At 38.2% G+C, this 26902-nt stretch overlaps 1 protein-coding gene across 1 annotated transcript in view; it reads right to left on the reverse strand.

Moving 5' to 3' along the window:
• The window catches only part of CNTNAP2 (contactin associated protein 2), a 1078336-nt gene that overhangs the window by 95136 nt on the left and 956298 nt on the right, over nucleotides 1-26902 (reverse strand). The window contains exon 17 of the mRNA XM_079302400.1: nucleotides 16020-16190. Within this exon, the coding sequence (XP_079158526.1) occupies nucleotides 16020-16190 (171 nt within the window). The remainder of the gene's footprint in view (nucleotides 1-16019; nucleotides 16191-26902) is intronic.

Here is a 26902-nt window from a genome sequence, read left to right on the forward strand (position 1 = left end):
CCTTGAGGCCCCTTCTAACATGCTATGATTCTGTGATTCTATGATTCTGTGGCTGCATTATCTATAGAATTCCATGTTTCTGGCATCCTTCCTTTCAAGGCTTTCTGGTAGATATGCTTTAGTTAAACACAGGATCTGAGGGTCAGCTGCAGGGGTAGCAGCACACACTTCCATGTCCTTTGCTATGTGCAATGTCAGGTTAAATGAGCTGATAGACATTTCTGGCATTCAAGATCTGTGACAGATAGATCTCTCATTTTCCTTGAACTCCCTGTGTTGAAGAATTTTGAACTCCTTTGTTGAAGAATTAATTTCAGGCCAGGATCTCTAGTTATAATGAGGCTGCCAGCAAAGAAAGAGATGTTAATGGATGGGTAGGTACTCACAAAATGCTAAGCAGTAGGTAGATGTTCTCAAGACACATAAACTGGGAAGAAAAAGAAAAGGGGTAACAACCCTCCTCTCAACCATTTTGCATCTCAACTCTTTTGCCTCAGTCTTTAATGACAACCTTTCTTTCCATGTCTCTTGAGTGGATGGAGAGTAGGATGAGGACTGGGGGAGCAAATGTATGCCCATCTCTCTATTTCTCCCCTTCTTATTATTATCCTTTCTTTGAAACACATAGTTTCATGTCCTCCTTCATACTTTGTTTTTCTTACTTCCCCTGATGTGTATTTATACCCTTCAAATGTGACTGACTGATGTTTTAGTTGACTTACATTAAAGGAAAAAGTATCCAACTTCTTTAGAATCCTTTCAAAATCCCATTCTTAGAACATAAATGCCATGTTACATCTAGAATCAGAGTTCACTCACTTGGCTGTAAAACAGTTTCCAACAATAAGCTATAAACTGAATCTTCCAGACAGATATTTGTTCTGAGAAAACAACAGTTTTAAAATATTGTAGCTCTGTAAGGGCAAAATCTGCCAAACTTCTTGGACAGTTTGTTTGTAGATACACCACTGACAAAGGGCTCACTGTCTGAACCTGTAGACAGAATTCAGTGAAATGATTGAAAATGAAAGAAAACTTAATAAAAAGAGAGAGATGATAGATATTTCTAGAACTAGTGGTCTATACTTCTTTAGATGAAATCTATCAAATGGTCAAGATCAAGTCTGATATATGTAGTTATTGGAATCCTTCTTGCTGCCTTTACTAGACTCTGGATAGAAAAGAAAGTATTATAGAATTTAAAAATATCTTGTCCACCTTTCCCACTTACACAGTTTCACAAAATCATCTCTAAATTACCCTCTCTGGTGCCCTCATTTGCAGGGCTGAGAGAGGCCATGCCAACATGGACATGGAAACAACATTGGTAGGTTGCTCCTGGCTGCCAGAAATAGGTGGAAAGGGCTACAGATGCTACCCTGAAGTGCCATATTGGAAAATAGGACCTGCTTCAAGGAGGCCACTTCTCAAAGGACACAACTTAAAATTAAAGCTACCAAAGTAACATAATGGAGAAAAATTGTTGATCCAAGTTGCTTGATTGCAACGCAGGAATTACTGTGTAGCTTGGTTCTCTGTTAATAATCAGGTAGTTGTCAAAAATCATGACTGTATTTACAATAATGGGACTAAGCATATGAATGGCTTCATCATTTATCTAATTCCCAAATGAAAAGTCCATTTGAACTAATGAGCAGAAGCTTCATTTGACCAAATGACAGTGCACATCCATGCCCAAGTGATCCCAGAGCTAAGTGCCAAATGAACCAGCTCTGGAAGCTGCACAGCTGCATCAGCATAATGCTGTGCCAACAGTAATTAGTTCTAATAGAGAGACTATACTGCATCAAGGATCAATCCCAGCACAGCTGGGATTTATGTGGACATGCTGTATCTTTCTCAGAAACAGCTCAGATATCTCTCTAACATAGGGGCTCATTGTACAATCCATATTTGCCTGCGGCTTACAGGTAAAATAAAGAAAAATTATGAAACTTTACATTCTTTTGAATCTTATGCAGTCATTAATGCAACTGCTGAGAAGGAAAAGGGGTGAGTAAAGCTATTGCTTTGATTTAACACTACATAGGACCCACTTCTCATGTGTAAATCCATCCCCAAGATACAAGTGAGGCTCAGTGTCTCTCTGAACCTTTATAACAAGCTGATATTCTGTAGGGAGAGAACAATCCATCTATGTCTGAGGGTCACCAGTGTAAGTGAGTGAATTTGGGACATCAAAATTGGAGACAGCCTGAGCTGAAGGGATTGATGCCTTAAGTTTTAGCTTATATATTTTCCAGATTCTGTACTGCATTAGTATATAAATCTGAACTTCATATAAAGTGTTAACAAGTTCTCTTCACAGTTAGTTAGACAAAACAATCATTTTCCAGCCTGAGAACCAAGGATATCATTGCAGCTTTGGGCCCAAAAAAGTAAAAACAACAATAAATTGAGGAGAACAATCTGGGAGGATCTGACTTCATAACCTGAAGCTGTAATTGGAAAATTAACCCCAATATGTAAATGGACCAATACTTACAAAAGTGTTGTCCTGGTTTGAAAGGACAGGTGTCTGCCAGTAGGGGCAGAAGTTTCCCTTTTTGGAATAGAGACTTTGGTTCCACTCCCCTCCCCCAAGTATTACGATTGTTTGAATCAAGGACTCTGAGGCAGAGATAAGGGGGGTGGGAATAACAGCTCTTTTACTAATATATCTAACTGTACAAACAGAAAACAATAACAGTTAAAATTGCTAACAGAACAAAATAGATAACTCGGTGTCAGTCCCTTTAGATGCAAGCACGCTGTCTCTGTGCTTAGTCCAGAGCCCGGATTTGCCAGAGGGCAGACGGGAACAAAGGCAGGAAGGAGGGGGGAGGGGCAGCAGCGGCCACGCCAGTCTCGGGCGGGAACGGGCTCACCCTCACCGAGGGCGGCGGCTCCTCGCTCACCGTGTTTGTCCGGGGGATCAGCTGTGTCCGCAGAGGCAGGAGGCTGGAAACGGGGCAGATGCAGGGCAGGTGATTGCAGAGGGTCTGGCTCTGCTGTGCTCGGCCGCGTGGCTGAACGATCCCAGGCGTCCTCCTCCCGGCTCGCGGGAAACGCGAGTGCCCCCCGGAAGCCTCAGAGGCCCCTCCGGGGCCGTCCCCACCCACCTCCTTTGTCTGGACCCATCAGGGACCCTGGGTGTAACCCGGCCAGCTCCATTGGCATGATAATGGGAAAAATTCTTACAATTGACACAGTAACAGAAAAACACTCAACCCCGAACAAGTGTGAAAACGCGTGACCTGGTGTCTGTCTTGGGTGGAGCCATGGCCGAGCTCTTGTACTGTACAAGGTGTATCCTATGAAGGCCTTTATAATAAATACCTACTTTATACCTTTAACACTGTCTAGTCTCTGTTCTAGATAGCCTCTCAAGGCATCAGGATCATGAACAGGTGGAGTTTGAAGTCCTGAGATATATGGATCTGGTAAGGAGTGAAGTTAGGCAAACTTTAGGAAAGCAAACTTTCAGCTCTACAAGGAGATATTTTATAGGATTCCCAGGGAGACTGCCCTCAGAGACAGGGGAGCAGAGCAGAGCTGGCAGATACTTAAGGAAGCCTTTAAAGAGCACAAGAGCTGCCAATCTTCAGGAGCAAAAAATCAGGCAGGCAAAACAAGAGATGGGCATGGCTGAGTAAGGAACTGCTGGTCAAATTAAAGGGAAAGAAGCAAATGCACAGGCAGTAGAAATGAGGACAGGAAACCTGGGAAGAGAGCAGAGATGAAATACAGCAGAGGAAGGCCAAGGTGAAGCTGGCAAGGGATGCAAACAATAACAGGAAGGGCTTCCATGTGTATGTTAACCAGAAAAGAAAGGTCAAAGAAAGTGCACCCATCCCAATAAACAGTTGTGGAACACTGGTAACAATGGATGAGGAGAAGGCTGAGGTACTCAACACCTCTTTTGCCTCAGTCTTTCATGACAAACTTTCTTTCCACACCTCTTGAGTGGATGGACAGTAGGATGGGGACTGAGGGAGCAAAGCACTTCTCAATGTAAGTAGAGATCAGGTTCATGACCATTTGAAGAATCTGAATGTGCATAAATCTGTGGGACTCAATGAGATGTTCTCCCAGAATCCAGAGAGAATTAGCTGATGGCTAGTCAGGCACAATTTTCTCTTGGTGAAGCCATGTTGTCTGTCTCTCATCACCTGCCTGTCATGCACATACTTTGACATAGCTTTCAGGAGTATCTGTTCTATGATCTTACCAGGCAGAGAGTTAAGGCTGATCAATAGCTCTCAGGGTTATAATCTTTACTTTTTTTCCATTCACTGGGGACTTTGCCTGAGTGTCATGGTATTTCAAATATCACAGAGCATAACTTGGCAACTACAGCAAATTCTCTCAGCACCATGGGATGCATAGTGTCAATGCCATGGCTCTACGTTTGTTCACACTCCTCAGGTGATTTTGAAGCTGAGTTGAGTTGCAATGAGAGAAACCTTTTCCTCCCAGTCCCTGCTCTGGTGTTCAGGGACTTGAGATGTGTGGGAAGAGAGATTTCCATGTGTATTGGTAAAATACTACTTCCCTGCTAAAAAGGAAATACAGTAAGAGGTAATATAAAGGAAATATAGTAAGAGATCTACAGCTGTTGGCATTAGCATTTTGAAGATATAGCTGTAAAGCCAGTTTTAAATATTAGCAATTTCTGATATTCTGCAACTGATTTCTGTCAGTGAAATTCTTGCTGCCTGGAGGAAATAATTTTAAACACATTTTACCGTCAGTCATGGGAAGTCTAGAAACTTGTATAGAAAAGAGAAAGGAAATTAACTTATAAATGAAACATAAAGGAATAAAAACATATATAGCTGAATGGCTTTAATCATTAAAGTTTGAGAAGAAATTGTAACATAGTATTCAGAAAAGATAAGTATAGTAACTTAAGGGTGGTTTTTTTCCCCAAAGAGTAAAGAAACTCACTTATAGTGAACAGAATTTATTAAATTCCTGTGCAATTTTGTTAGGAATACATAACTCTTCAGAATGCCTGAAACTTCTTATGACCCTTTTAGTTTGTTTCCATCTTGAAATTCTTAAAATATCCTGCACACCAAAAAAACAACAACAACAACAACAACAACAACAAAAACAAAACCAAAAAACCAGCAACCCGAAAGAAAAAAATAAATCACATCACAATGAAAAATAAAGGAAAATGTTTTGCTGAATGCAGGAAGGAGCACCTACTAAAGTGGGTCTCTCCTCATTTTTGATTCTCATTTTCTCCACCGTTTGGTCTGGAGTCTGAAGGCACTTGATTCAGTCTCTGCTGTGTGCAGTATTTACAGATGGCAGCTGTAAACTTGCAATGACATTTCTTTGAGAATGGACAGGGAATTAGATCTACTGAGAGATGCTGACCTGATTCAGGAATAGCTGCTGTTTTCTTATCCGTATGACTACATCGTTACATTGTAAGACAAGACTGCACACAAATAAATTGTTTTGCTATTTATTTAAAAGGAGTGAATTTCAGTGCATTATTGTCCTTCTTCCTTCATGTTACTTTAATATCTTTTTTCTAGTAAGATTTACAACTGAACCAGTAATTTCAACAATTGGACAGATAATAAGCCTAAATTCGAGTTTCAGTTTATAGAAACAAAGCACCTTTGCAGAAATCTAATGAAAATTAAATGTTTAAATAATTCCTTCATAACTTCATTTTATGACTGTTCAAACATATTTTCATATATATGTCTGTCTGACTGAATAACTAGCTGGTTTTTTGTTCTTTCATTGCCTGTGTTGGAATAGACTCTCTCTACTGTAATAGCCTTTGCCTGTTGTATCCATGCTGAGCTTTGAAATTCATTATCTGCACCTGTGGTTTTGATCTTAAATATTCCAGTTAACTCAGAAGTACTGTACTACACTGCACACAGGCTACCTGAAATTGGCCAAAAACTCTCCAGGTGCAAGGTAGAAAAAACCCCAAAACAAATAATCTTGGCTCTTCTCACCTTGCAGTCAGTCAGCAGTTCCCTTTCTACTGGCAGACAAGCACTTACACACACAACTTGTAATATTTTGGAAAGTCATGGCTATAGGGGAGCTCAGTATGAAGGGAAACAGAACCCAATACAGCACCTTTTTCATAATGAGTAAACATCTGTGTAAGGACAAATAGAAGGAAGGATTTGATTTTGATAAAAAAATTAAGTTATTTTATCTAATTTAAAAATAATCTCAACTGTCAATGAACCACTCAAACATACATACTAGTCTTCCTACACAGTATATTAGATTGCTTTGGGGGACGAAAAAAAAAAAGAGTTAATAGAAGTTCCTAGTTTTCTCAGGAAAGACCATGCAAAGGCCAAATATATCCTAAGAAAATAATTATTTTTTATCATTTTTTATTAATCATTTCAGTTATGCTAATTGCACTGCAGCTGTCTTGTAGATAAACAACTTGTAGATAAACAACTTCCATACTTTTATGGTATTTTAGTTGATGCAGCAATTTTCAGACAAGTAAGAAAAAAAAATCAATCCTGCATAAAAAAGTAATAAAAAAAAAGAGATGTGAAACAACTTGTTTAAAGTCAAACATTAGATGGATGGAGCAGGACTTGAAAGAAAACTACTTGCTTTAATTTTAAGGCAATAAATACAATTTCAGGTTGATGTTACCTCCCATCCAGCCAGCTCTCTTCCAATAACTACTTAGCTGCCTAGAATGAAGGAAGGGACAGGAACAGTGACTCATTGAAGGTCTGTTGATTCATCTCAGGAGAGTTACTAATGCTTAAAAAGTACAGCAGCAATATCTCCTGGTCCCTTTTGTGACAGATGATTCACACAAAGGGAACTGTAGTCAGTGCACTGAGTGGAAGAGGAAGATGTGTGTTCTCCTGTCAGTAGTGGCTTATAATATTCTTCATTATGTCCTTTTAACTGCAGCATTTTACCATGAAACTGAATTGCTCCTGTACAACAGAAGGCAACACAACAAGGGGAAAGCTGAGACATCAGAACAGAACTCTCCCATGCAGCATATAAAGGGTTTTGTGTAAGTGATAGCTATTTTTTTAATGAAAGGCAAAATAAAAGCAGGTGGTAATGTTCATGAAATTGTATTTTGTCTGAGCATGGTAAAGCATCAGATAGGTTTTTGGAGAGGAGAGAGTGGCTTATTTTACTATGAAAAATTGTTATGAATTTGGCACAGTTCTGAAGATGCTGAGCAATGTGTTTAAGTGCTTACAAACAGACACAAAGATATCAAGACCCCTCTCAAATATGTCACATTTGAATATAATAAAATCAGTCAAAACTGTAAATTGTGCATCATACTAAAAGTGGTAAGAGCCTGGTGCAGGATTGAAAACTAGACACCCAGACTGCCACTCTTCTGTGATGTGCTTTTATGAAAGCACATTCCCTGTGTCCTTTTCTTCCTCTTTTGTGGTGCTTTCCTTATTCTGTAATTTATTTATTAGCTGTAGATTCTGCTGTGGATTAAGACTTGTAAAGATGTTTAGGTGCCTGAGTGGTAGCTACTGAAAAACTTTTGCATCACGGCAGGGTCTCACAATGATATAAATTATTGATTTTTCTGCCTGACTGTGTAGGGTTTTGTCATTTGTAGTGCCTCCTTTATAAGCAATTTTTCATGGCTATTTATTTCTCTGGCTGTCCAGGGTTACCATCAGAGTAAGGACTCTCTTGCACTATGCACTTTACTACCACAATAAAAAAAGGCCATCTAAAAATATGACTCAATTTTGTTTTTAGTGTAGTAACTCTGTATACAAAAAGGGTGTGTGAGAGGGGGTGGGATAGATGGACCAAGCTAACTGTGTCCCAGCTAACTCAAACTTTTATCAAAATTGTGAGTCAAAGATTTTCCGGTCTGGAAAATATACTTGTAATAATTTATAGTTGCCAAAATCCAGGGTAGATTTACCAAGATGGAATAAGATATCTTTGGTATTGTTTGTTTATAGCAGCAGAAGGTATCTACTAAAAATACAAACCAGAAGTATCCTGGAGTGATACAAGAGTGGAAAACAGAACTGACCTGTTGGAGGTAAAAATATGTTCTCAGACTTCACAGTAATTAGAGGGAGAAAACTTGATGTAGTGTGTGAGTAAGGGAGCTGCCTGGTTAGCCACCTTTTGTGAACTATTTTGCTTGAGCACGCATGAATCTCGTGAAATGTAAAGCCAACAGGAGACCTGGTCTCTTTCCTGCTGTAGCAGAGGAAAACATAAAAGGGTGAGTGAGAGGATTTATGTATTTCTTTCTAAGATTTCATACTAGTAGAGAGCTGTCTGCAATGCATGATTTGAGACAAAAAGCTCTATTTTAGAAGCAAAGTCAAGACATTTACATCAAGACGGTATAAAAAGTCTAAATTGTGCAGATAGTGCTAGGCAGCCTTGTGATAGCAACTGCCTTCATGCTCTTAAAGAATAGATTACTGTTTTATTAACTTTTAAACAGTTTTACATGGAGTTTCTTTCCTTTTAAAATGTAAGAAACTATATGTGTGCAAAATTTCTAAATGAAAAATTGTGAGCAGAAGTATTAGTTTTCCTTAGAACAACTGTAGCAAGGCAAGCTAGAAAGGCAGAGCCTGAACTGAACATGATTTAAAAATGAATTAATTCCCATCATTATTTGAACTGATTTTTTTAAACAACTATTTAAACAATAATGAAATGTTGCAAAGTGTTTGGAAAATCTGTGGCCAAAACTCTATATGAACATTCAACATCTACCTACAAACACTTAGGGAGAAAATAATTATATTTACTTGAAACAGTCTATTGACCTAATTTAAATTAACCAGCTGCATAAATATTTTTAGCACAACATAAAATTGTCTAGCCACAGAAAACCTTTTTCTACTTTAAAACTGAATTCCCTTGGTAAAACCAATAAAGATTAATTTAGACTTTGAATAGGCCAACCAAACAATTGCTAACACTTTATCTAAAAAGTTCAACTTGCAGAAAAAAAAGTAGTTTTCAGAGTACCAAGATTCTGTTTATCCTCTCAGAAGAATGATCCTCAAAATTATCTAAATAATTAAGGCCCAGAAGACCCATTGGATTCAGGCCATACAGCCTCAGGAAACAATAAAGCTTGGTTATACCCTTTCATGTTTCCTCACTCACAGCATTTCAAGTGATGGCATGATGTTGGTGGTTGGGACTAAAGTTAAGAGTGACAGTGACGAAAGACTATCAGGTCTTCATGTGCATCCTTCCCCACCCCTCCTTTCTCCTCTCTGATGGGCAAAGAGGTTTGTCCCAAGAGGAGAACCAGGTGGAAATTGCAGGAGGAACTGTCTGGATGCTCTCGTAAGTGATGTATTCTGGAGATGGGGGAGCTGAGATGTTTGTGATTGGCTTTGGTACTCATCAGCCTGCATAAGAGTATAACATTATGAGAGTTTTCTGGTGACTTTTACTTCAAATAACAGGTAATTACAAAGAATATGTAAACTAATGGAATTACCATATCTTTAGTGACTTAGTGACAAGATTTTACCCTGCAGTTGATAAAGATAAAACTGCCTGTAAAATCAGCAATTGAAAAAGACATCGTTTAATGTGATGCTCAAACAATATGAAAGCATATAATGGTTTACCAAAGTTAACACAATGGATACTTTTTTATTTAAAAAAGCTCTCTGATTTTTGCAAAAATAGATTTGTTATATATTTAGCATATTTGATTTTATTCCAAAAAAGCAGAGATGGCAAATAGAATTGCAGAGATTCTTGATGAGATGGGTGAAGTATAGGTCATCAGAAAATTAGAGGACCTCTAATTTGCTTTGGGTCAAGTCATATTTGGTATTATAATAAATACATTTGCACAAGAAGTCAGCATATGTCTATTCTTTTTTTTTTTTGCCAGTAACACAAGGTTGGAGAGGTCAGAAAATAATACATAACAAACAGTATCCCAGTGTAATCAGCCAAAAATTCCTACGACAAATGGGCAGCACAAGAATTGATGTCATTGTAGAGGGCACCAGTAAACCATTATCAGAATTAATGTGGATAGTTTGGATTACCTGTGTTTGAAAAAGAATTCAAGGTGCAATGAGTAGGAAGAACCTTATTAGCATAACCAGAAAATGGAACAAGAGAAAATATGAGAAGAGATTATGTGAGTTCATCTTGCTTGACATAGCAATTAAAAGATGATAGAAGATATGATTGCACCATAAGCATAAAAGGGAGAGTAAATGCCAAAAACTGAAAACAATTAGTTCAGCCAAAGAACAATACTGATACAAAGCACATGGCTAAGAAAAGATGCAAATCAAACTGTTAGGAATTAGAAGACTTCTAAAAAACAAAGATGTGAGTCTGAAACAGTTGTCCAGCTGGCAAAGATTCAAACTACTTTTAATAGAGAGTTGCATAAATTTAGGGAGCTAGACATAGGTTGTGCATTTTGGTTCTTTGTGACTGTGAGGATCTAAACTCAAGGACCCAGGTTTGTTTCTGTCATATGCCTATAGCATCTTGTAATTTTGTGCAGCATAGTAAATATTTACTTTCTCCATACAGATGATTAGCACCAATGAAGAAGGTAACAAAGCCTCTGCAGTTGTCAGCATGTTACAAGAAGTAGACTGGAAATAAAGACAAAGACCTGAGATGAACTACTGAGTGGTAGTGCCAGCAGTGGTTTGCCATGATTTTAGTGCAAAGTCAGGTGCAATTATACTCTTTGAATGCCATCTGATTCCCACCTTGAACTTTGTGTGAGCTGATTTATAAGACACTGCACATAAAATGACTTTTAAAGTGGAATTTATGGCAATGAGAAAGGTGTCCAATCACCCTTGACAGGAGAGGGGTAATGCTGAGGGGATGCACTACATAGTGAAGGGTCATGAATGCCATATTGATATTGAGGGATACCAAAGTAAAGCAACCTGTAACCACAGACTGCCAAAGTCCATGCTGGATGTGGAAGAGTTACTAATGGCCTTAATTTCCCCACAGCCATGTGACCTAAGATCTTCCACTGGTCAGTTTTAGCCTTTTCCCCAGCTGGATTGTTTATTTGCTGCCTTTAGCTTGTTCCCATGTGCCAGACTGTGTACTCATCCCCATCTACTAATTCAGAACAAAATAGAGGTGGAACTAATCTTCTCAGATGCCATAAATTGGTTTGTTAGAATATTAGGCATTTCTGCATCACCTGCCTCATCTGAAATAGAATCTTTTCTTTCAAGGAATGGTGCTTGCAGTTCTTTACACCAGGTTTTCTTTTTTTGTTTGTTTGAAACTTTCATACTGTCCTGGAATATGATGAGAGTTTGCAAGTATTGCTGTAAAAATATTTGGGTCATAGATTTCCCTGAAGTATTGTAACATTTTTCCATTTAATTTAATAACTTCTTGTGGGCCTCTGGGACGAAGAGATTTCTCAGTGTCCTATGCATTCTTTGACATGTGGCTAATGCAACATGCTTTCCTAGGGGGGTGTTTTACAGAAAAGTGATCTTCTGCTAGGAAAACAAAATAACAACTCAATTAAAAGAAACAGTGAAGGTCACACTGGCTTCCCTACTGAGATAAAAAATGAAGCAGTGGAAGACATAAGCTGTATTTAACATACGGGACCTTGAGCATCATGGGTAACCCATTGATATGGTAGAATCATGCTTGAGGATGCCTCTGGAGAAAGATGTGATGGAGTTATTAAACTTTGAAACAAAATATATTAGCAGTCATGTGTTAGAGTATTCAGCTTGGAGGAATGAACACTGTCTGGGCAGAACCAAAGAGCCATGGGAATCATGGTCCCTAGTCTGTCACTGCTTCTTGTCTGATTTTGGAGGTGTTACTTATGTGTCAACTAAGTGGTGTAGAAACAGCTAAGCACCAGAAACAGCACAGGATTTTCCATGTGCAAATGTCAGATGTCAGAGTGCTGTGAGTATCCTCAACCTGCAGAGCAAATACACCCATCCTGAAGCCATGCCACTGCTTTCATTAGCAGGCTACTCCACATGATCCTTTTCACAGCTGCCAAGTTCAGTGATCACTCCTTGGGGCACTTTTTATTAGGGCACTTTTAGGGTTTATCAGTCAAGTGACATCCCTGAATGCAGTGGCTATAAATGTTTCTAGCTTTTTACAAAAAATAATAAGAAATATCTTTCCTTTCTTACATGTTAATGTCAGGATCAAACACAAGCTGACCTTTATCTCTAAGCTTCATTTTCTTTCTCTGTTGCAGAAGTGACTTGTTTACTTCTGAGCAGTAAAAGTGAGACATAATTCATTAGTGTCTGTAGATTTCTTGGAGGTACTGGGATGAGAGGAGCTAGAGAAGTGAGTAGAATGTCTTTTTCACTAAAATTATGTGTCATTAAGAGAGTTTTCTGGAAACAGTGATGGTAGCTGCTTCTTCCCAAATTGCCACAAATATGCCGCCTTCAAATTTTTGCTTTCAGGAATGCATCTTTTCCAAAACTTGAGATATCTTTTGAACAGAAAATTCAAATGTGATCTATATGACAAGCATCTCAGGTATGAAGTAGCTACATTTTCATAGCCAGAACTCTAAAATCTTCAGTCCATATTTCATAATTGTACAAAACCATATAGTAAAGCTCTAAAAGAGGATGTATCCTCTCTTTCTCACTCTAAAATCCAGTTTCAATTTTAAAAACATCTGGAAATTCTGACCAGAAATGGAATCCCTGCCTTATGGAAAAATTAATACCTTATTCAAATACCACCTTTCTAGGCAATCCTACCCTTTGTCAGCTGACCAGCCAGCAATAAAAATAATGAGGTTCTGTAGATTTACTGGTGTATGCAAAAATAGAGGCTTCAGGTGATTCTACATCTCTGTCAACTATTCCATGCATGATGACAAGTACAAGCCTGGCATAGGAGTTACTTGATAAATCAAGTAGCTATAGTCTTCATCCACATTCATAGTAGTATTTTATCCCTGTTTTTTTTCTTGACACCATTCCTTGTCAGCTGTGTGAAATCAAAGAAACATGGTCTTCCCTTCCTTCCTCTATTTGCCCCCCCTGAGAGATGGCAACCTGAGGTTTTGCTGAAGGCACATGAAGTTACTCTTCAAGATACTGCAAATGCCACCTCTTTTTCATATGAATCTGAAGAGTTAGAAAATTTGTGCAATTATTAGACCCTAAGACACTATAAGACTTATGAATTATTGCACTCAAGGACAACATGCAGTAATATAAGTTAATGAGTGTTCTTAGTAACAACTTTTGTGCTAGAATAAAACATGCAAACTCCTTTCCAAAGACTTGAAACTAAGAATTTTAATAGAAGGGATTATTTGTTTCCCTAATGCATTCACTAAGTGCAGCAAGCTGATTAAAATACTGGATACTGTAGAACCCTTTGGTTTCTGGTCTATAGAGCTAAGTTTATACATCATTTACCATATATTACAGGTACATACAGGTACTTTACACATAAAGGAAAAATAAAATAAAATTTGTACATGCAGGATGCTGATTTTAACATTTTCCTCTTGGAATGGTAAAAAGTAAAGAAATCAAGAACAGGCTTTGGAGGAAGTCATCCTGCTCCAATAAGAGAGTACTGGACCTGTAAGGGAAGGCAGACAAAAGCAATCCACTGGGTGAGGCACAACACCTTTCAGTAGATACATGGTGATGGATCCTTATGTAACAAACCTTTAACACAAAATAGCTGTTCTATTAGAGAATGTGATAGGTAGCTAAAAAGCTTGCCAAAGGAAAGCTTCTTCAGAATTTGGGGATAATTCTGTAATTACCTTACTGACTTAAATTTATCTTCCTATTAAGGAACAAATTCATATATCAATTTTACAATTTATCAAATTTTTTTTTCCTTGTATAAAAAGGAAACAGGCTTAAGAAGCAGCAGAGTTGACTACAGAGCCATGTAAGGTACTTCTGAAATTCTGAAACTTTACTCTTTATTTAAATGAATTACAAAAAACCATAGGTGCAGACTAGAGCAAAAGAAACCAAAAATATATGCAAATCAATCATTCACTAATAAATGTGTAATTCAGAAGAGAGGGTGAGTTTCTCTTTATTACTGAACTCACAGTATTGAGCACTTTTTCAGTTGTGAGCTGTAGAACAGTTAAGTCACAGAAAGGCCTTTCCGTGGGGCTCTGAAAATTTCAAGAAATAGTTTCCAGAGAAAAAGGATAGAGTGAATGCAACTATATCAAATGAACTGCTTTGTATTTTTTAGCAAATACAGTCTGCATAGTTCTTGCAGTTGTTTTTCATCTTTTTTTTTTTTTTTTGTACAGAAGATATTTCAACTACTTCCATCAAGAATTTATAACCTGAAGTTTAGATTCAGGGACATGAGACAGAGATTAAATTTATGCATATACCAGGTCTCAGCAAAGTCATTGGATCTCAGGCATAAGTTTAGAATTAAAGTCCTGTTTAATGATACTCTGAGTACATTGCCACTTTCTTGAACTGGTATATCTATTCTGCAAGCCACTGCAACATGATTATAATTTACCCTGAGCTAAGCTTGAAAGAATTTTAGTTCCTGTCAAGCCACCTTTAGGCACTGATAGTGTCACTTTTTGCTAAGTGTTAAGCATGGTTGCTGTGGCTGAGAACACCTTCCATAAAGCAGAGGAGCAAGAAGCTCTGAAGATGCCTACCTAACTTAAATTCAAAGGGAAATTCGAAATAGTTGCCACTTTATTATTAAAAAGCCTTGTCCCTTGGAAACACAAATAAAACTATTCCCTGTGACTCAATAGGAGCTATTTTGAGTCACGCAAGTTGCAGATTAGAGAAATTGGATTAAACAATGTGAAATAAATGTGAGATAAATTCATTGTAGAAAGAAAGAAAGAAAAAAAAGTCACCCAAATGGAACTTGGCATTTTATTCTTACCTGGAGGGAAAAATTTAAATGCATTTAAAAGGAGCTTATAAATGCATTTTAAAGGAGCCTTTTGGTAGTTTCTAAATTTCTACATTCTGATTTATGTATTTAAAATTTGGGAAGTGTTGAAAATGGCTGTTTGTTTTCAAATTCGATGTATGTATGAAAATCACACTGAATCTGCATAAAACTACAGCTTATTGAGGATCTGCAAGCCAGCTACTTTGCTTCTCTATCAACATTAATGACTCACTGAATTTTTGGATCAACATTTAGATCTGGGTCCTTGGCATCCATGAGTAGCTCCTGCAACAAAAGGAAGCACAGGAGCTTTTTCCAGTGCCCTGGAGTGCAGGGAGGCTGTAATGTGCTCCTAGAGGCTGTAATAACAACCACACAGAGCACAGATGGCTTCTCCTTGCTCCTGTTTATGGCAGGGTCAGGGGAGAACAAAGAAGACATAAAACATGTTTCCTCCTAATTCAACTGCTTCAACTTCCCTATGCAGAATTCAGCCGTGGCTGAAGATTTCAGCACCTTCCTTGGAAAGTTTGCTCCTGGGCCATTAAAAATGGTGCCAATAATAAAATTGACTTGTCTCTTGGTGTCATTATGCACTCTTTTTCAGATCAGTGATTTTATTAACCGATAATGCTGATAAAGATTTATTTTTATGACATTTTTTATAGCTCTTAAATATCACATGCAAGTTTTTGGCACTTTGGCTCCTTACAGTGCTGTTTAGGATAGTGTCTCTTTTTTCCTTCCTTCCCCTGTTTCCAAAGCAACCATGAAATAAAATAGAAAAGCACACAGAGCTGAAGATGTAATGTTTTTAGAAATAATTTTGACATACAATTTTGAAAACTCTTTTCAGGTCAGTGTCATTTTTGTAATTGATGTTACCAGTTTTATTCTTCCTTGTATTTTCCCCTCAATAAGCAATTCAAATATACTTCAAGCACTCCTTTAACAAAGGCAACTTGAAAACATATTAAACATCTTGATTTCCAGGATTTAGACAGCTTACACATTTTTTAAAACCTACTATTCAACATAATACTTCAACTTCCAAGAAGAGAAAAAGGAAGCCTACTTACATTTCAGCTCCAGTTTTATGAAGTCAGTGTTCCCCAGATTCTCAAGAAACACCCCATCTGAGGCTGATGTTTTGAAGTAGAAAGAGATGTCTGCACTGGTTTCCCCTTGGAAGGTGGAGAAGTGGAGGTAAGATGAGGAAGTAACGAAAGAAGCAGCGTTCCAGTAATTCCCTGTAGAGGACAGACAGGAAAGACATGTTTTACTGCTCTCTTGAAAATGTTGGAGAAGTTGAAGATTTTAAGGTCTATCTATGGTATAGTGCTGTCTGTGCTGAATAAAGAACCCAAGCACTTTGATTCTTGCTCACTCTGTTTTGTTTCTCACACATGGTGTGTCAGGTGTCAGAAGACAGAGCATGTTAATGGTAAATTTATTTTCAAGCTCTGAATTTATCATATCCAGTCATACTCAAATGTTATTATATGTTTATTATAGTAACATTGAACTCACGGGAGATCAGACAGAGAGATGAAACACTAATTTGGTGTCTGCCTCACCTCAGGCACAAGTTTTACTTTCATACATTACTTCATGTGTGACTTACCTGTCTTCAAAATTGCTCTACATAGCTACACCCCCTCCTGAAAATGTAGCCGTGTCTATTAGAAGTCTATCAATTTAAATCACAGGAAAATCCAGTAAATGAAGCCAATCAATACAGACACAATTAACATATGCACCTAATAGTCCCCTAGTGCATTCCCACTGGAGAAATACAATAACTAATAACATCCAAGAACTATTACTGTACTTTAGCTAGAATGACAATCAAATTCAGTGCAATGTAGCATTACAATACAAAAAAAGTCCTAATATATAAGAGCAGATAAGATTCTTAAGAGAAGGCTTTGGGGTGACCTAATTGCTGCCATCCAGTACCTGACAGGAGGTACAAGAAAGGTGGAGAGGGACTTCATACAAGGGCATACAGTAACTGGGTAAGGGGGAATGGCTTCAAACTGATAGCCAGTAGGTTTAGATTAGATATTAGAAAGAAGTACTTTACTGTGAGGGTGGTGCAGGACTGGAACAAGTTGTCCAGAGAAGCTGTGGATTGAACACCTGGAGGTGTTCAAGGCCAGGCTGAATGTCCCTGTCCACAGTAGGGATGTTGGAACTAGAATATGTTTAAGAACTCTTCCAACCCAAACCATGATTCTATGATGATGACATAGATGATAGAGTAAGCCAGTGAGAGACTGAAACAGCTCATTCTAGTTTCATCAAGAATGCTTATATATCCAGTTTCAGAAATTTATTAGAATGTCACTCATGATGTCATCACAGCTGAGTCCTTAGTATTCCAGCTAATAAACACAAAAATAAACTCCTTTCTATTCCAGTCAAAAGTTCCAGATATTGGTTTTCCATTGTTTGATTTCTGAAGTAGGTGATAATGCTATTATTTGTCTGGATAGCACTGGATGAATATGAATGAGGATGGCTGAAGCTTCACAAGATCAGCTATGATGATATATTACACCACTGGCCCATACACATGTCAGAACTTCTATTATTTGAGTAATTATTAATCTCTATTCAAATTAAAATTGAACATCCAAATTAACACGTTTTTAGATATAAATACATGCATACTATTGCTTCCCATAGTACTATTTCATACCCTCCATTTAATTCTACCTCTCTCAAGCATGCTGGGTATTTGGAAAAAGGACCATTTTCCATTTACTTCAATGCATTCCAGGAGGAAAGTTATAATTGAGATTTCATGTGTGAATATGTGTAAATGCACGTTTGAGCAGTGAAAAGGGAAGAAATAGGCATTCATGAAACAGGTTATGAATTTGTGAATTAACCAGTTAGGCTAGATCAGCTAGTTTTCAACATGTGTTACTATTTACCCTGCTTATACAAACCAGTAATTTCTAGATTGAATGTTACTAATGATTTCCATGGAAATGTCAATAATCTTCATATCATAAACCTGCTTGAGCAAGAAACATCTGCTCATCTGCAAGGTAATTCTCTGAAAGCATAACATAGCACAGATAAAAAAGGTCTTGAATTTTATTTTCATTTATGGTCTCAGGTCTCTTTCTCACTTTTCAAAGTGCTCTCTCAATATTAGGGCTGCTTATGGTCTAGATGCATGAGTGCTTTGTCAATAATCTGTTAATACAAGGTCCAGATGGACTTTGTATATGCTTTCCCACATGCAGATGTATCTGGACATCTTTATTTTCTTTTTCTGGGACCTACAAATATGCCAACTGCTGGCAGACCCTTAAAAAAGATTTTATTTTACTTGCTCAATAAACTCACAAGAAATAAACAGGACCCAGACAAAAAGCCAGGAATATATTAACACAATCCCTGTTCAGGAACTAATTTAGCTGCCCTGAATAATGTCTTTGTAACTTAAATAATTATTTTAGATCCCTAGCTTTTAGCTTTACATTCTTTGAATATTACCAAACTTGTTAGCTTAAGATATGAAAAACACACAAGTAAAATTATTGTGAATGTGAGAGCTATAAAATTCAAGTACTACTGGAGACATTTCTCTTCAGTGAGAAAGGTGTCCCAGCCACCTCACTTCACCAAATGGGACCAGTATACAGTATATTATTTTAACTAATATTGCAATAATGTAAATAAGAGTAGGAGTTGCTATATGAAACAGCTCTATATTTTTCAGTATTGTATTTACATGTTTTTAATTGTCTTGCAAACTTGAAATCATTAAATGCAATTTGACACAGAGTTTAGTCTGCAATGCTGGGACATTGTGGGTTAAGCCCTGAACTATGAGAGTGCATAACCAAAGTGCTGGTTTGCCTTTACAGTTTTCAGTTGTATGTGACAAGTCGGACATTTCAGAGTTTTTAGGATTGCTGCTGTTGGTGGGTTTATCCAGCAGGGTCCAGCCCTATGGCAAAGATTTCACACCTTTACCACAGCACCCTTGCAAGAAGGACTGCTGCTTCTGAGTGTGACTGCAGGGCCAGATAAGCAGGTGGCTTCAGATGGAACCTTCATCACCTTCTTGCTGAAACAAAATGAATCAATTTTCATTTAGAGCTACATCCAGCCTGCTGAAGACATCCATCACTAAGGATTTTACATTTAATTCAAAATGTTGTGATTTGACTTTGCAGAAAACCTTGGCTGCAGATGTTATTGGTGAGAGGATAAACACAAACAATGGAGACAGAATGGAGGAATCTGCACCTTGAGAGAGACATTTTTAAAGACTATTCATGAGAAATTCCTATAAAGATAAAATGATGTTTTTGCACTCTAGTATATATTCATCTTTCAGGGAAAAAAGACTTTTTATTAAGAGTAAAATTGAAATGTTTTACTAGGTATAAATCATTATTTTTATCATTAAAAGGTATCTTTTGATAAGAAACAGACTCCTTAAGGAAATACTGTATAAAAATCCACTTTACACACATTATTACAGCTTGTTTCCAGGAACTTTTACCAGTTACTATGCCTCAAAATTGTCACAGTTCTTTTCTCAAGCGGTTTGAATGTATTGACTCTATAGGCATTTTTCTCCTACTTTAGGCTGACAAGCTGTAGATGGAGAAAACTGGGATTGGAACTTAAACCACACAGTAGAGGTATGGCAGCAGGAATATCAGACAAAAGGTAGGAAAAGGGGTTTATTTAGAAGGAACACTAGAAATGATAAGTTTTTAATTTTTAAAACTACCCGAGTTTAAGGATGACTTTTATTGTATTTTCTGAAATATAGCATTATAATTTTACTTTCTTCTTTGTAACCTCTAATTCTGTAATGAAGACCACAGCTCTGTGTGCAGTTCTGTTGTTTTAACCTGGCTTACTGCTTAAATTTGATTTAAACAAATTAAACAGGTACAGAGCATGCTGCTGTCATGGAAGCACAGATACAAATCAATCAAGACACCAGACAAGCCTTTTCAGTTGTTTGCAACTCAAGATAAATGTGGAGACCCCCAAGACATGGCTGTGATCATAATAAAATTGCATGTTTCTGGGTGACGGCAGTAAGCCTTAGGACACAAAGCACATAGAGACAGGCAAGGGAATTGCTGACCACAGCACCAGAGGAAACTGCCATGGATGTTTGCCTGGATCCAAGCAGGAATCAGAGCCATAGTTGAGACAGAAGTGCTTCAATGCACCAAGTAATACTTTGTGATTCTGTTTTCAATTTGTGCCAAGGTTGCTCACAGCTCTGTTTCTCTGCTGTGAAAACTAAAATCCAACTTGTTAAGCTCCTGTGAAACATTCTTACTGCTTTCTTATTAGTTTTCCTAACCCTGAATTACAGGGTTCTTTGTAATTTGTATGGTACAAAAGTGTCTCTACTACTGCTCCATAAGGACTCATCCTCAGACAGAAGGCTGCACTATAATTGCAAAGGTATAATTTTTATGGGAACAACGATAGTCTGTAGCCACAAGAAACCATGCCTGCTACAAAAATTAATGAGAGGGGACATCTTAAATCTCAGATAAAAAGCTGAACTAAGACTTGAGAATTTTTCCCATTAAGTCCCACCTCATCAAGAAAGAAGACCCATAATACTGGCGGGGAAAAACACACACTGTCCCGAGTTATGCAACATGAACAGGCATGTGGCAGCTCTGAAACTTGAAAACATAGAGTCACTGGCCTTACAGTAAACAGCCTTTCAGATTTTTCCTTGCAATATTTTTGTTCAAAGCTGCCTTGCTGGCTTCCATCAATATCTTCTTTCTTAGCATGATTGAAATTCATGCTTTAACACCATCAATTTCACTTTTACATTTAAACCACATTGAAATGGATAATGGCAATACCAGAACTGTAAAAGACATCAGTGCTTTTAGCCCTGCTAGGCAATCGCACTAGAGAATGAATGCTGTAGTGTCAGGCAGCTCTTATGTATTACAATAGACCAAAAACCTCCAGGGCCCTCATCTGCAGCAAAACAGATTTTCTATCAAAACCATTATGTGAATAAAATGTAAGAATAGTCTTCTATTTCAGAGGAGATTGATGTGTGAATGGAAAACTGTTCTGTGGCACGAAGTAATGGATTTAGATTATCCATACAATTATGCTCAACGAATCAAGCTGGTGGGGGTTTTTTCCTTTCTTCTTTTTCAATTCTGAGAGAGGAACCTATGCATGCACACAGAGCAGTTAGAGTATCAGTACAGCAACAATCACAACTTAGACTCAAGTCTTCAGATCCATTACAGAACTGGCTATAATGAAAACCAAATTTGCTGTTGGACTTTCTATTTGAGAAGTCAAAGAAAATTGTCAGTGTTTCTTGCACTGAGATGTACTTTATTGTGAAAGATGTAACCATGACCTCAAAGCAGGGCAGGCCCTTTTCTGTCATCAGTGCTAATCTTAGGGGAGCTGAGATCACAGCTTTAGTCTGAGCTGGAGTGGAGGCTGTTTTGGGGAGAGAAGAGCAATGATGGCAAATCATCAGCATTCTCTCCTATGCTGGGAGGACTACAGTGTCAGTGGCTTCTTCCTGACTGAAATATCTCCTTGGTGTCATATTTGATTGTGCTAACATGCTTTTAAACCTTTGTTTTTCTCTGGTCTGCAAATCCACGCTACATCTACTATATTTTATTCTACTACATTTACTATATTTAATGTTCCCTGTATGAGTCAGTGCCCCATCTTGTATTCTCCTGTGTCTGTATCCCATTGCCCAGAATCCCATGTTCCCAGTTTTCAGGGTTTTGAAATGAAATGAAATGAAATGAAATGAAATGCCAGTTGTGCATTTCTTTTCCCACCAATGTTATTGTTATTTGTCCTGCACCTGGGGCACAACAACCCCACACATTTCTGCAGGCTGGAGGAGTGCAGCTGGAAAGCTGCTCAGGAGAAAGGGATTGGGGGTTGACAGACAGACACATGAGGCAGCAGTGTGCCCAGGTGACCAGGGGCATCTTGGCCTGTATCAAGAATAATTTGGTCAATAAGAGTAGGAAAGAGATTGTCTCGCTGTGCTCATCACTGGTGAGGCTGCACCACAAGCACTGTGTCCAGCTGTGTGTCACTCGCTTCAAAAGGACATTGAGCTGCTGGAGCTTTTCCAAAGAGGCAAAGAAGGTGGGAAAGGGGCTAGAAAATATGTCTCATGAAGAACAGCTGCAGGAAGTGGGGTTGTTTAGCCCGGAGAAATGGAGGCTCAGGAGGGACTGCCTAAAGGGAGTTGTAGTGGAGTCGGTGTCAGTCTTTTCTGTCATGTCTTAGGTAAAAGAGTGAGAGGAAATAGCATTAGTTTTGCCAGGGGAGATAAAGATTTACTCTTACAAAAGATGTCTGCATGTGGTACTTGGGGATATGATTTAGGTGATTTAAGCAATTATGGTGGTGCTGGGTTGACATTTGGATTAGATGGTCTGGAAGACCTCTTCCAACCTTGATGATTCAGTGATTATGTTAGTCATCAGTAACTCATTCCAAACAAAGTAATGACTTTTTACTATTACCTATATAAAATGGGGTTGTACCATAAGAAGACAAGCAAAGATAAAACAAGCTAGGTATAGTACTCCTGCCATTAGAGAACAAATAATGGTGTTTCATTGAAACAAAGTTTGAGTCCAAGCCTGGCAAGTCTGTGGCCTTTCATACTCCCTACCATACCCAAAGACTAACTAGAGACAGCAATAATATATTATTTAGGCTATGGATTAACAATTTATCAACATCACAGCAGAATATCACTTGAAAAGAAGCATATCAAATGCTGCTTTATTTAAAACTAAGATAGTATTGCCTTGATTTACTCAATCGAAACCTGAATCAAGGAAAATAAACCAGAATGAGCTGCTATGCCTTAATAGCAGAAAAGTCTTTAGACAATACAGGAAAAATAATCCCCAAGTGAACAGATGAAGAGTGTATTAGCACTGTATAAGAGAAAACTGACTTACCCCCTATCAGGCTAAATAAAAATATAGGCCAGATTTCAATTTTCAAGCTAACTCTGTATCTTTCAACAAAGTAACAAATGGATGGAAGTCCAGAACAAAACCTGCTAAGAATATCAATAGAGATGAGCTCAGAGTTAACCAAACAGGAAATTTAGGTCTGCAGTGGTTACTGTCATATTAAAGACAACTCAGATTTTAAAAGATAAATTCTAGGTTGTAGAATTTTTTTCTACATTGACCTTTTCATATCTTGACTTTTTTTTTTTTTTTTGGTGTTGACCATCTAGTCCAAATGCCTGAACCCTTTAGAGCTGACCAAAAATTAAATTGTGGCTTTAAGAGTGCTGTCCTTAAACACTCTCTTAAGCACTGACAGGCACAGGGCATCAACCACGTCTCTAGAAAGCCAGTTCCAGGACTTGACTGCCTTCTCAGTAAAAAAAAATCCCTATGTTAAGCATAAACCTTCCTTGATGGATGCAGCTTTTAGCCATTCCCACGTGTCTTGGCACTGGGTACCAGGGAGAAGAGCTCAGCAACTCCATCTGCACTTCCTCAGGAAGCTGTAGGGAGCAGTGAGGTCACTCCTTGGCCTCCTTCTCTCCAAACTACACAAACCCAGTGCCCTCAGCCACTATTCAGAGGAAGGACATTCCTGCCAGCCCCTTCCCATGATTTGGTGCCCTCAGCAGAACACATTCAAGGACCTTCACATCTTTCTTTAATGACAGGATCTAGAATTGCACACAGTGTTCAAGATGAGACCAACAATGCTGGATACAGCTGGATAATCACCTCTTTGGATCAGTCTTGCTGTGTTTGATACACCCCAGGAAGAGGTTTGCCCAGCTGGCTGCCAGGGCACACACTGCTGACTCCTGTTGAGTCTCCTCAGTCTCTCCTCCTCCTCCTGAGCCAACACTCCCAGAACCCTCTCTGCAGGGCTGCTGTCTAGTTTGTGCCTGACATTGCTCCATGGGGCAGAATCTGGCATTTTGACTTATTAAATTTCATCCCATGAATCCCAGCCTAATGATCAGATTCCTCTGCAAGGGCTCTTGTGCCTGAAGAGATTCAATAGCACCTCCCAGTTTGGTATAATCAGCAGACTTGCTGATGGTGCTGCATCTAGATTTTTGATAAATAACAACCCCTGCAATTTCTGTACTACATCTGAAACTCGAAGTAATTCCTCAAGGCTTCTTTTCTGGACATTCACTGCATGCACCTTCTCTGAAAATAAGATCCTGAAAAGGTTGACTGTCTACTCATTTGGATGGTGACCTTCCACTGATGCCCTTGCCCCCTCCAGTTGTGGGGAGGTTGTTTGGTCTTCACTTACAGACCTTTGGCATCTCCCCTCCTGCATGCCTGCCACTGCTGTGACAATTGTTGATCTCATTACAGAACTTACCATCTTTTCACATGGGCCCAAAGTCTAAAGCCCCAAACTCTTTTATGCATAATAAGATGCTGAGGGGACAGCACATGTATTAAAAAAATTACAAATGCAGGCAAGCCTTAAATTAGTTATTTAGAAATGAAAGTTTAATCCCTGTTTGGGATTAACTTGAGTTCTCTGGTCAGCAATGAAGGACATAAAACAAATTACCATTGCAGTAAGATGGAAAGCAGTTTATCAGCTGTCATTATAAATTATCTGTTTTCATACAGATTCTCAAGTGATGTAACAGTTACAAGACACTGATCAATGGATATAAACACAGATGCTAAAGTTTGCTTTACTCGGCCAGTCACTACATTTGCTGAATGAGGGAAAAGTCCAATCACATTTATCAGTGAAATGTTGAGGTCAATAAAACAGGTTCAGTGATGCAGAAGTGTTTCCAGCAACTGCTGTGTTTCCTGCAATCATCTTTGGAAGATGATTTTTCAAAACTCTTGCCTCCTGGTCACAATGCCTAATCACGATACATACCCTGTCACTGCTGGCATCATTACATTCACCCATCTAAAGAATGAAAGGTCCTGATCTGGCCTGGTTTACAACCTGGAGCTGTGTAATGTGCCAATGGAGCTTTAATGATGCATGCAAACTGGTGTCCTTCCAGGGGAATTTTTTTAAACAACAACTGACCTGTAAACATGAAGTTGATCACCACTGTGCCACAGTCAAGCACTATGTAGGAATAGGAACTCTGCCATGGTGCCAGAACTGTAAACATTAAATACAGGAACCTGCTGCTCTCCACAAACCATGTTACTGTGAGGATCTGATTCTCTGTTGTCCTGTATACCTTGGTAGATATTTGTAGCTGTGCAAAAACCTGTAAAGCTTTCCATTCTCCACCTGGTAATGCTGCATAATCACCGTATGCTCATCACCTGTCTGTGCAAGAAGGAAGGCAAAGACACAAAGACAATAATGTTAAAAAAAAAAAAAAATTCTTATGAATTCGGTTCCCCTGTGGTTCTAAATCTATTCTCTGTAGGAAATGGTAGCTCGCTGCTCTTCAGATCCTTGACTAAGTATGTGGACAATGAAAAGCAGCTTTAGAGCTCTGTAGAGTCAGAGCCATTGCATTGGCCAACATCATGTAGAAAACATGATCCAATATCCATTTCTTCTGCCATTCCCATTTGCTCTTCCTGGCATGATGTTTTAAAAGAGGATTGGCTGGGTAATCTTCACACAGCTCTCCCCCTCTACATTTTCTCATTTTCTCTGCTCAGAGTGATATTTTTGTTCCTATTTGTGGCTTTAAAATCACTCATGTTTGGCTAGGGATCTGGAATCAGTATCCTGGCTCTTTGGTCACCTGATACGTTCTTGTAGAACAGCTGCACTTTCACAATGGAAATTTTTTTTCAGAATTAAAATGTAAGATGCAATTTATTCTTGATGTAGTACATTAACTATTCTTCATGTCATTGATCGCATTGTTATTTGTAAAGATCATGGAATACATCAAACCTACAGCTGAGTAAAACTATCTTCATTCTTATGGTGCCACTCCAGTTTTATATCACTGTAACATTATTCCAAGTCCAACTTCCCATCTTTTTTTTTTTTTTGCATGTTGTTTTTATGTACTGTAGCATGAGCATTTGCAAAGAATTTTAATTATAGAGATGGACATTGTGTCCCAAATTCAAACAGCTAAGAGCTTAACCTCCTTGGCCTCCCAGTCCTACATTGCTCTAGGAACAGAGAAAAGCCACTGGAGTTTGTGTTATGGTACCATTCTACCTCAGACATTAGTGCCCTGGCTTAGAACATCTGCTCTACTGTGTGCTGTGGCCTTGGAAATATTGCTTGATATGCCTATGTTTATATAGACTTTCCTCCTTCTGACTGAAAAATATATCTTTGAAAAGTAATTTTACAATTCATTTCTATATCATCTATAGCAGAGAAACTTTTCACATGACTGCATTCCCTGCCTTTTCTTTATCTTTAAAACAACTCATTAAGACTATTACTATGTCCAAATATCTTTCTGTGATCTGACTACCTCAGCAGTGTCCTAAATCCAGAACACAAAGAAAGAACATTTACAAAATTTAAATTAATATATAAAAGTTTCTTAGCCTTAATATTACAATTAGTAGCACTTATTGTTATCAGAGAGCACAGTTATATGGGCAAAGGTAGGCTCCCTGTAGAAAGATGAATTTACTGTAGGAACTACAGCTCTCCCTCTTCTAACAGGCACTGGCTACTCACACTGCAAATTCCACACAGATGATACAAGCAATATAGGTAGTGTAATAGCAAATATAAACCAGAATGCTAATGAAAACATTTTAGACTAAATAGGCTGTCATATGGAAAGAGAAGAGTTCTGTTGAACTCCTGTTGCAGCTTAGTGGTAACAGCACTGAGACCAAGAATCTTAATATGTTAAAATGCCTTTATATGAATTTATTGACTATTAAACCAATCAGAGTTTACATATATATGACAAAGAATTATACATAGCACATCTTAATAAAAAAATACCAGC

This window comes from Erithacus rubecula, assembly GCF_903797595.1.
Source record: "Erithacus rubecula genome assembly, chromosome: 3".
NCBI lineage: Eukaryota > Metazoa > Chordata > Aves > Passeriformes > Muscicapidae > Erithacus > Erithacus rubecula.